The sequence below is a fragment of the Narcine bancroftii genome, chromosome 2 (assembly GCF_036971445.1).
Source record: "Narcine bancroftii isolate sNarBan1 chromosome 2, sNarBan1.hap1, whole genome shotgun sequence".
NCBI classification, from domain to species: Eukaryota; Metazoa; Chordata; class Chondrichthyes; order Torpediniformes; family Narcinidae; genus Narcine; species Narcine bancroftii.
The window spans coordinates 138,586,669-138,598,416 of record NC_091470.1 but is presented as its reverse complement, the minus strand read 5'-3'; the positions used below and the strand labels follow the sequence as shown (position 1 = coordinate 138,598,416).

General features: G+C 42.0%; 1 protein-coding gene across 1 annotated transcript; it reads right to left on the bottom strand.

The window, feature by feature from the left end:
• Positions 1 to 7,438: 7,438 nt before the first annotated feature.
• LOC138752934 (probable G-protein coupled receptor 139) lies at positions 7,439 to 8,290 on the bottom strand. Its single transcript, XM_069915543.1, has one exon. The coding sequence runs from the start codon at positions 8,288 to 8,290 to the stop codon at positions 7,439 to 7,441; it is 852 nt and encodes a 283-aa protein (XP_069771644.1).
• Positions 8,291 to 11,748: the final 3,458 nt, after the last annotated feature.

Genomic DNA, 11,748 nt, shown 5'->3' with positions numbered 1-11,748 from the left:
AATTCCATTCAACCCTATCAAAAGCTTGTTCCACTTCCAGTGCAACCCAACCATTGCATGGTTGGGTTCTTGTCGAGATGCATTGACCAATGTTGTCAATCTAACGATGTTATTAGACACATTTCTATTCTTAATAAAGCCTGTTTGATCTATATCTATCAACTGGGGTATATATTTTTCAAATCTATTCGCTAACACTTTCGCTATAATTTTATAATCTATATTTAATAAAGAAATAGGTCTATATCAGGGGTGTCAAACTCAAATTCACGAGGGCCAAAATTAAAAACTTGGACTAAGTCGAGGGCCGAAATAAATATTTATTGAAAAATTTCAACAACATCTGCATGTTTTCTCTTCTTTCAACATATGTAATGTTAAACTTTAGGATATAACTTTAGGAGGATAATGTTACAGGTCAGGAGTAGGTAGCTCAAGTTCACCCTTTGCTTGACCTGAGGGAAACTTATTTGGTCCCTGTGGAGATGTAGTCAGCATTCACAAGCTGTGTCCATTTTGGCCTGCATCAGGACTCAGCATTTCCTGCTCACTCCTCAGGCTCTTGGCCTCTATTCACCCTCAACACACCATCCCTCTACCTGACCAGTCCTTTACCTAACCTCTACTCACCCCTCACTCCACTCGCTCTGCCTCTACCCACCCCATCCTATACACGCCCCTCTACTGCCTCTCCCCTCAACCTGTTCCTCCCTCTACCCATCTCTCACCCTCTGATCACCTCTCCCCTACTCGCCCTGCCCCTCTCCTTTTACCTCTTCCCTATCCACCCCTCCTTCTACTCATCCCTCCTTCTAACTGCCCCTCACACCACCATAACTTCCCCTGCCCATTACACCTCACCTACACCCTCTGCCCACCCCTGCTTACCCACCCCCTCAGGCCCAGCGCGCTGCCGATCAGCCTTTGCGGACAGCCACCATCTCTCTCTCCACGTGCAGGGCCGAACCAGCCATCCCTGGGGTCCGCGCGGGAGCAAGCACTGAAGGATGTGTTGACCGTGAGAAGTGCGCTTGCGCTGTGGAAGGGCCATCTGGTGCCAGTCGCATGGGGCTCGCGCTGCCCGGGGGTCGTGCACAGCCTGCCATGCCCGTCACGCTCTCAGGAAATCACAGGTGCTCGCCAATCCACCGCACCGCTCGACAGGTGGGAGAAGTGACTGGTTGTGCGGGGAGCCTACCAACTGGCTTTCCGGCTGATGACATCGACAGACTTCTCATGTTACAATTTCTCGTGTTACAATGGGGAAGGATGTACAATGAAGGGGGAGGATGGTGGAGGTGACATTACCAAAAAACAGCATCGGCTCTCGCTGCAGGGCGGGCCACCTCTAATACATTTTTGAAATGATCTTGCGGGCCAAATATAATTATATCGCAGGCCAAATTTGGCCCGTGGGCCAGAGTTTGACATGTGTGGTCTAAATGAATATACTTTCAGCAGGTCCCTATCTTTCTTTGGAATCACAGTAATTATAGCACCCGAAAAAGATTCCAAGAACAACTGATCCTCAGTTATTTGATGCAATACCTCTCCAAATACAGAGGATAAATCTTCATAAAATACTTTATAAAATTCAACTAAACATCCATCATCCCCTGGTGACTTTCCATTCGGCATCTTCTGTATAGCTTCATTAATCTCAAAATCTGTAAATAGGGCTTCCAATTCCTTAAACTCCTCCTGCCCTAAAACAGCTAATTTTAGTTTGGATAAATAAGATTCAATAAGACCCTCAGCATGAAGGTTTATAGGTAACTATTGAATTCCTTTTAACAGCATTAATAATTTGTGAAGTCTGTTCTATTTTTTATTGCCATTCTAATAACTTATGAGCTCTCTCATCCAGTTCATAATAATGTTGCTTAGATCAATGTATTACACGCAGATCCTGGTAAGTTTGTAATTTATTATAATGTACCTTTAATTCTTTGAAGCAGACTTTTTTTAATCTTCTTTAACATCTTTATGAAATTCATTTCCCAACTCTGTAATTTGCTTCTCCAAAGTTCAACTTTCCGCCACATTTTTTAAAACTTTCGTAGTAGAACTAAAATGTAGCCCATGCAATATGCTTTCAAAGCATCCCTCAATACAAAATTACTATGCACTGAATTAATATTCTCAGTCGAGAATGAAGCAATCTGTTCCTTAACAAAAAGTAATAAACTCTGGTTTCTTCAGTAGCATTGTATTAAACCTCCATCTATAAGACAATTGCACCACTTCTGGACTTGCACAAGAGGAGAACAACATAGTATGATCTGATATTACCCGGCTTTTATATTCAGACTGTAATATTCTACCTTGTAAATGTGCCGATACCTAAAAGTATCTATTCCAGAAAATAAATCATGTCTAGATGAATGAAAAGAAACATCTTTCTCTGTAGGATTTACTCTCCTCCAAACATCAATTAAATTCAAAACGTTACCAGAGCTCCTATTTGTATTGAAATCTTTGATTTCCTTATACATTTTTTGGAGATCTATCCAATAAAGGATCTAAAACATATTTAAAATCTCCACCAATAAAAATATTTTCATCAGCCAGATTTAACAATAAATAAGCCTCCGACATGAACCACTCATCATCTACATTAGGTGAGTAAATACTTAACAAATTCAATGATTCAGCAAAGATTTTACAGTTCACCATCAAAACGCTCCCAGCATTTCCTTCAAATAATTCCAATTCAAATGGTAATTTCTTATGAATTAAAATAGCTACCTCCTTGCCTTAGAATTAAAAGAAGAAAAGAACACATAACTAACCCACTCTCTCTTCCATTTCAAATGTTCTTTTTCAGTCAAATGTGTCTCTTGCAAAAAAACAATATCAACTTTCATTTTCTTTATGTAAGCCAATACTCGTTTATGCTTAATGGGATTATTTACTCCCTGAACATTAAAAGTTGCAAAACTCAAATTAGACATTTCGTTAGTAATAAACAACACTGATATAAAATTGCTCTCCTTTCTAATTCCCTTAATATTTTAAATCCGCCCCTATATAAAAATTCCACAAAGTAAAAAAAATATAGAAATAATATGGTACCCCAAACAAATGACTAAAACGTAGTGGCTCCTGGAATGTCTGGGTAAAAATTCTTAGTGGCAGATGGGTATAAGGTCTCAGTGTCATCCATCCCCCCAGTCAGACTTTCACAAAATACATAATTAAATCTTTTCAACCCAATGATACCAGTCCCAATGATTGTTCCAGGTCTTCAATGTCAAGAAAACTTTGCGTCAATTCAACTTTCTTTCCATTCATTCCATGTTTTCCATTCTTCCCATTTTCATTACCATTTACCCTCCTTTTAGGTGATAATTATGATGATCATCCATTTCTTCACAGATCTGGTAATGAATTAGCAAAAATTAATACATCATGGTCATTTTCAAAGAATTGAGATTTAAAATTACTAGAAAAAATTTCAACACAGCCGGATAATGAAAAGTAAATTTATAGCCCTTTCACCACAATACTTCTTTAGCTGAATTAAATTCTTGGTGCTTTCTATAATTTATTCATTCAGATCAGCATAAAAAACACTTTGTTGTTTTCAAACATCATTCGAGTTTGATTTTGCCATGCCTTCTGCACCGCAACTCATAGTATAATTTCTATATCCTGATATTTCAAACAACGAATCAAAACTGCTCACGGTGGTTGACCTGGAAATGTATTTTTTTTCCTCAACACTCTATGTGCCCGGTCTAGCTTGAAACCGTCCAGAAACAATTCATGGCTCAGTTGCTTAGGAATCCATTTATTAAAGAACTTTAATGGATCTGAACATTCCATATCTTCCCTGAGACCTACAATTATTACATTGTTTCTTTGACCTTGATTCTCTAATGAATCAATACTCTTCAGTAATTCCTTCTTCAGAATCCCCAATCCACAAAAGAATCCTCCACTTTTTCCATTTTTCTCTATTATGATCCATTTGATACTTACATTCAAAAAAGCATCTTCAATTTTTAAAAAATTATCCTGTACACTTTCTTCATAGAAGTAATCTCTTCACACATATTATTCATTTTAGTTTTCACTTCCATAAATCCTTGGTTTATCTAAGAAGAAATCTGCAATGACATGTTTTGAGCAATCCCTTCCAATATTGTAAACGCAGAATCTAGTTCAGGTTCCATCACCTCCTCTTGAGGGCTATCTCCTCTAGTCCCAGTCCCCATATATTCATCCTGTGTTGATTCCAGGAATGCTGTACTTTCTTTCTCTTCTGATACAGTGCTTCCTCGTCTCATGCGGCTGTGGATCTGGATACCTGTCCACTGCCTGCCGACCCCATCAGCCCACCATCTTTTGGGCTCCCCACAGCTCACACCTTTTCTAATAATTCTCGGTCTCATGATGCACTGCGCATGCCTGCAAGAGTCACCGACCACGCAGGTGCGTCTTCCGATGCTACACTGCATGCCTCTGCACCACCAGGTATGACTGCAGGCTTGTAGGGCTGTCCCTGTTCGGCTGATCCACTTGCACACCTGGGCTCAAGGGAGTGTGAGTCATGGCTGAACGAGCTTGTCACAGAACCTGCGCCATCTTTCGGACACGTGATCGGCGCCGGTGTAATACTCAGCTGAGCAGGAGTCCTTCGAGGCCTGGGAACACGAATCGACGACTACGTGGCTTCAATGTGGTAGGTAGGCCTCAATTCTTCACACTTTTATAAGGTAATTTCTTTTGTAACTGAGTCTTTGATTTCTTCACATTTGTAGCAATTACAAACCTCCACTATTCCAAAGTCTGTAAATACTATTTTAACCACTCTTACAGTTTTTAAATCGGGTATATTATCTAACTGAGGAAAGGTTGAACTGCACGTCTTCATTCTATGCCACCTCGCCACGCCCACCATGCTGTCACTAACTTGAGTTCAATGTAGTTGAGTGCTGACTTTGTTCCTGCAATTCTCTCTCTTCTACAATCTATTTTAATACCCCATATATGAGGTCATACATTGATTTATCTAAACTCCATCCACATGGCATCAATAGACGAACCTTAGGGTCTATCTTGTCTGTGTAAAGTTGTGATGTTTTGCCCCAAGGGAAATGTGATTCATTCACTTTTTATCTCCCGCTTTCTAACACGCATCAAACAACTGAATCCAGAAAAAAATAAGGTGCCAATAGTTCCCCTCCTGCAACAAAGTTTCACCAATGTTCTAAATGTCATAATTGGACGTTCAATTCTGCACTCTAACTCGTCTTCCATTGTTACAATATATATTTGCATTGTAATCAACATGAGATCCAACTTACTTTCTGTTAACTAAATCATAATCCAACTAAATCATTATTCATCCAAAATCACATTTACTCTCTTTCCTTCTTTGCAGAGTCATGTTCATGTCCCTCTGTGACACATTCCGTGGCTCATCCCTCCCACTAATCAACCCTTGGTTCCATTTGACCAAAGGAAGAGATACATTGTGAAAAGAATAGTGCTTTACCGTGATTCCTTTTCATTTTGCTATATGTAGCCAACATCAAGAAGGGTTTAGGCACTTCTGGTATGCAGGATAATTAAACATACCCTGGCGTTAATTTATCTGGCATGGATATCCGGGTTTGGACGATGTGATGAGAACAGAGGCGATTTAACAGAATGTTGCTGCATTGGAGAATATATGTTGCGATAAATGTTAAACGAGTAATAACATTTCCGTTGGAAGTTTGAAAAGTTGTAAGATGATTTGTCCTTGATATATAGGAATGTGAGTAGCATCTCTGAAGTTCACAGCCACCTGCCTTGACTCAGAACGTCACATTCCAATTGAAGTTGTTCTACTCCGTTAGGGAGGACACGCGTGACAAATGATGTTGAATGTGGAACGTGGAGACAAGTTTTATCACCATTATCTATAAATGATGTCCAGGCTATTAATATGAACACTGGAAAATATTGTAAAATGACAATTCTATGTCATAAAGCATCCTTCCAAGTGGAGTAGCCATTGACCTGTAAATCTCCGGTGCCAGACACTCTCCCCAGTCTTGCTGACGTTGCCTCCTTGACAGCGGGGTGAATGTGATAGTGTTTTGCTTAGAACTGTCTCTCTCTTCGTAGTAATAGTGGCCAAGTATTTCAATTTACGCCACTTCGGCCTGCACGTCTTCCCAATGTCCCTTGCGCTGCCCGAACGAGGCTTTGAATACAGAAGGGAAGTGTGCAGAACTGGACAAATTGACAGAAATATTGTAGAGAGAGTGGAGAGGCCTAACGGAAACCGAATAAATCTCCCTCAATAAATTGCGGAGTTCGTGCATTTCATTTCTGAGATTCATATTGGACGGTGCTGCAATTTAAACAACAAAAAGGCGACTCCTGTATCACCATTTCATCCAAACAGAGAGGTTCCGAATGTATACAGACTGTAAATGAGATTTTAAATTTTTATTGTTTTCAGTTAAATTACATTTAAGAGCAGGAAATACAGAAATTCTGTCGGAAATATGTGAACAAGATCAACAGCTCAAACATAATATCAACAGCTAAAATTTCAGGTCGGTTTTTCTGATCTCCTTGAAGAAAACTGTCATCCTTAATAGTGCTTTACCGTGACTCCTTTTCATTTTGCTGTATGTGACCAACATCCAAAAGGGGTTAGGCACTTCTGTTATGCAGGATAATGAAACATACCCTGGCGTTAATTTATCTGGGCATGGATATCCGGGTTTGGACGTCGTGATGAGGACAGAGGCGATTAAACAGAATGTTGCTGCATTGGAGAATATATGTTGCGATAAACGTTAAACAAGTAATAACATTTCCGATGGAAGTTTGAAAAGTTGTAAGATTTATATTAATATGAACACAAGAAAATATTGTAAAATGACTTGGTGTTAAATGATTAAAGTCTCCCGAGTTCAACGCAAAGTGATTAGATGAGAAACAAAGTGGGGGGTTGGGGTCGAAGACATTCACTCCATGAAAGACAACAAAATATCTTGACAATATGACATTCCTGTTGCACTGCAGTTACATCTAATGGACTGTGTTTCGAAATAAGTTGTGTGCTGGCCAATGAAATAACATGCATGTCCAGGATAGGTCCCTCGACGATTGTCCATGAGAGGTTGGAGAGGAAACGGTGATTTTCATCGTGTTCGCTCAAGTAGTCGAACACCTGTGTTATCTTGTAAATCTCTACCTACAATCCAAACATTCTCCTGCTCAGTACACACCATCCACCCATTGCCACATGCAGAGTAACGCAGCTGATCCCTGATGAGTAAATCAGGAACATGGAACAAAGTTGCTTCTCAGTGAAGAAGAAAACCTTCGAATCTGTGGATAAATCTAATAGTGTTTCCTGACAGTTTTCCCTCCGTGATTCTGAACTGGTATCGTATTCAGGGTGAAAAGCGAAAATGATTTGATACATTCACCTACGCGTATCGCGTTGCCTGAACTTTTCAACAAGTTTTTGAACGGGAGCGATCAGCTGCTCTCTGAATTTTCTCTGGGTCACTCCGTAAATGAAGGTGTTGGTGCAACAGCTAAAAAGCTGAATCACTGACCCCGCCATATTTGCAAAATAAAGGCGGATGGAAGTCTCCAGGTCCGTGCGAAGGCACCGCATGAGAATGAAGACCATGGTGGTGGTCGCCCAGCAGAGAAGAAAACTCGCCGACAGGGTGAAGAGCAGAATGATGGATTGTCTCCGGCTCTCCATCTCCGGGTCGCGTTGTTTCTCGGCATCTCGTTGCCCCCTCAGTTTCCTGCGGACACGGCTCGCTGCCAGTATCTGTCTGACGGTCAGAGCATTGAGGGTTAAAATGAGGAAAAAAGGAAGCAGCGGGTTCAACAGGCGGTCGACCCAGTAAAAGCCCTCAAAGGATTTTGAAAATGGAAGAACACGTCTCCCTCCACACATATCATCATCTTCTGTTAAATCTAAATACATGAGATAAAAGGGAATGTTCTTTAAACAGAATGCGATAGATATTGTGCTAATTATACTAAACGCATATTTTGGAGTGCAGTAGTTTTCTTTGATCTTCCGCCAGCAAATAGCCACAAAGCGATCGAAAGTGAAAGCGACAGTGAACCACACGGAACAATCAACAGCGACGTGACACAGGACATAGTGAACGAGGCAGAACGGAACTTTATTCAAGAAGATGGCCATGTTGAACAAAATTGATTGATTTGTTTCCCAAGCGAATCGGTAGCCTGTGACCAAGTGAAAGAGCAGAACCTCGAGAATCACCACCATTAAGTCAGCGACAGCCATGGCCAGCAAGTAGCGAGTGATACATTTGGAGAGACCACAGTTTCCTCGGATGAAAATGACGATGGCCACCAAGTTCACTGAGGAATCAAATTACAGTAAGATTGTGTTAATCGTCGAAGCAAACACGTCAACGTGTTATGAATTGATCTTTCTTAGCGGACCCATCATTCAAACGTATGAAATAAAGGATTATTAATACATTGATACATCATTGAAATCTCCCCAACTTGGTGCATCTACGATTCTCTAATGTACTCAATTGAAGGATAAGGAAATCATCGTGGATTCATCCGGAGTGTGCTGGCAAACAGTTCATGGAGAGGAAGTGACGGGAGCACACCGTTCAGTGTGACAGATTAGACGGGTCGGCCCGTTGAACTCTTGACGTCCCAATCAAGATCCCAAACCACTGAGACTTCATTGCAGTCATGGTCTTGAATAAAGATCGTATCGGGACGCCGTGTTAATGAAATTCTGGGAAGTGTAATAAGGATACTGCTGGGTAAATGAATCCTCAATAGAGAGATAGTGAGATTGGCTTCAACAAATCGGGAAAAGAAAGGAAGTCGAAGCTTGCATTCGGTAACTGTCATGTGGCACCGAATTATCTGTTTTCGTTACCAGCAACGAAATAATTCTGCAAAGATGCGGAAAGGTCTTGGAGGGTGATGCGAATATGGACGGGATGCGCTGACTTGACGCATTGCCAAAACACTGGAAGGTTTCGTTTAACTTTAAATAGATATTAGTGTGGATCACATCGTTTCGCACCGCAAACGTGGGAATGCCCTTCGAATTCCTTAAACTGCTCCAATTCGTGAACGTGAGTCGGTGCCGGTAAATCAGGATCCGTATCGACGCCGAATGCAGCTCCAACCTCTGCCTAATGGGCAAGATCATTGTGAGACAATTCTACATGTCGGCGAAACAATTCGACATTCTCGCGAAAAACGAAGAGCGCAGGCGCTGTGATTGTTTTAAAATAATGTAACACTGAAGGAGATCAGACGCTCTCGGACGAAAAGATATCCTGAACTCGGACTTTTCTCAATGACCCTGTTGCGTGAAATAATTACCAGGGATGCCGATCGCTGTGAGAAGTGTATAACATATATCCACGTAGTCGACACTTGCCATTTGCTTTTGTACGATTCTTTCTTTGAGTCTCGTACTTGAGGATTCACACGGGATAGAATTCAGAAGCTGAAGAAAAAATTTAGGCTGTTACAAGTAAAATTAATGTCAGAAATAAATTACGAACAAATAACATCAAAGATTTTGTTGAATTCTCTACAGATCGAAAGTTTAACTGGTCGGTCGTCTCTCTGATTCTGCCACTTTCGGGTTCTTTGCGTCCTGCTGGTGCAGTTCGATGTCGAGGTCAGATCGCAAGTTGCTTCTTTATATAGAACAAGAGAATGCCTTATTTCACAACACCTTGCATCATTTTTGATCTCAGCATGGATGGCTAACAAACAACGCAATATTTTACGCATCACTGAACGGTGAATTCCAAAGGAGAGCCATGGTGCAAAATTATAGAAATAACACTCACCCTATTATTGCTACTCGGTTAATTCCGATGGGTCGACGGACTCAATAATCAGTGGTGGCGACCCTGCACATCGATCCACCTGAAGAGACCTATAACTACGTTAGGTTTTCGAGTGGATACCATGTGACCCTGTTTCTTGTGGTAATGTTAAGTTGACTGCCAAGGAAACGCCATTGTTCGATCTTCAATGCAGCGCCACGTTACCGCTTATCGTATTAAACCCAATGTGAATTGATCGCTGCATTTTCATGGACAGGTGGAGCTGGTTCGCATGTATGATTTCCACACACTCTCTAGGTCAGGGTCAGGAGAAAGCAATATAAAGTGTCTCTATTTTTATTAATACGAAAACGATCTTCATTATTCACTAAAGATTACGCGTTTAGGTATGAGTGTAGGATTTGAAACTGGATTGTCAGAGCTGAAAACAGCTGAGTGAATATCCACCGTGATGGGAGAGGTGCAAATGATCTCCTCCCAACGACACACAGGTGATCCGAATCGGAATCCGAATTTATGGTCATGAACTAGTCATGAAATTTCGTTCTTCTCTCTAGCATCAGAGGGAATGAAATGGAAGGCAGTAAAATTCAAACCTTTATTCTTTAATATTATATCGATTTTGCAATGTTAAAATATAATATCATATAACCAGTTAAAGTGATTGGGTGGAACATAATCTTCCCACTTCATTAAAATTACTCGCATAACCATCAATGAAGCAAAGGTTTATATAAAATCTATTATCAGCTTTTGAGTGGTATGGTTTCGGCGATTCCCTGACTGGAGTTCAGTCTGATGCCCGTGATGTCCAGGCCAAGTTGACAAACCTCTGGAGTTGATTCTTGTCCTGCTGTTTGGCGCCTCCATCCCAGACACATTATCCGTGTCGACGGTTTACGAATCATTGATGACAAACAGAACCATCTCAACCACTTCACAAGGTTTAGCCGCTGCTCAGACTTCTTCGGGATTGAATCGACATGAAGGCACCAGGGCAGATCCTTGAAGATGATAACTCTCAGAAATTGGATGGACTGAGCCGTCAAGGAGGACTCCATTCATTTCTCTGCATTGACATCGCCTCTGCCCTTTCGATATGAGAACATAGAAAATTCAATGACCTATTGAGGAGACATGCCGGTCCAGGAGGAGCAGGCCGCCGCCGAGGACTCCTCAACCACGGATTTCGATGCCCCCGAGGGAAGCAGTGAAGAGCTCACTCTCCCTGGATGTGGCGAGGCCGCAGTGTCAACAGAGAGCACAGGTACAGTAGCATTGAGGTTGTGTTTATGGAGCAGCACCTAAGTCCAATACTGATGCACTTTTCCTGTTTCCGCCCATGGCCTCTCGTCGCAGATGCAAGCGCCAGCGATTGACTAAGGGTCAGGTTCTCGCGAAGGAGCTGCAGGCGATGATGATGGCACTTAACAGGGTGGACAGAGAGGAGGCCGCCACCGTGCAGAGGATGCGCTGGATGAGGAGAGAGCCACGCTCACCGACCTGAGGGAGAAGGAGGAAGCAAAGCGCCGCTCCGAAGTGGAAAAGCAGGACCAGTCGATGACTGAGTTGTCAGATTCCCTGGGGAAAATGAGCGCCGCAATGGACAGGCTGTCTGTCATCTTCAACAGATTGGTCACGCGAATGGAGGCCTGTCCATCCCTATTCCCACAGTCATATGGTCAGCCTCATCAAATGTCCCTGGCCCCTCCAGCCAGCATGCCATTTCATTCCACCCCAGTGCATCACGGCAGTGGACACTTGGGCATGACTGAGATGCTGGTGTCCGGAACACGTTCCTCAACCCCCCACCCACCTCATTCCTCTCAATGCTGGAATGAGGTGTGTGTCCAACTAAACATCTTTAATGCTGCTAACTCACTGTTCACGTTTGGTGTTCATA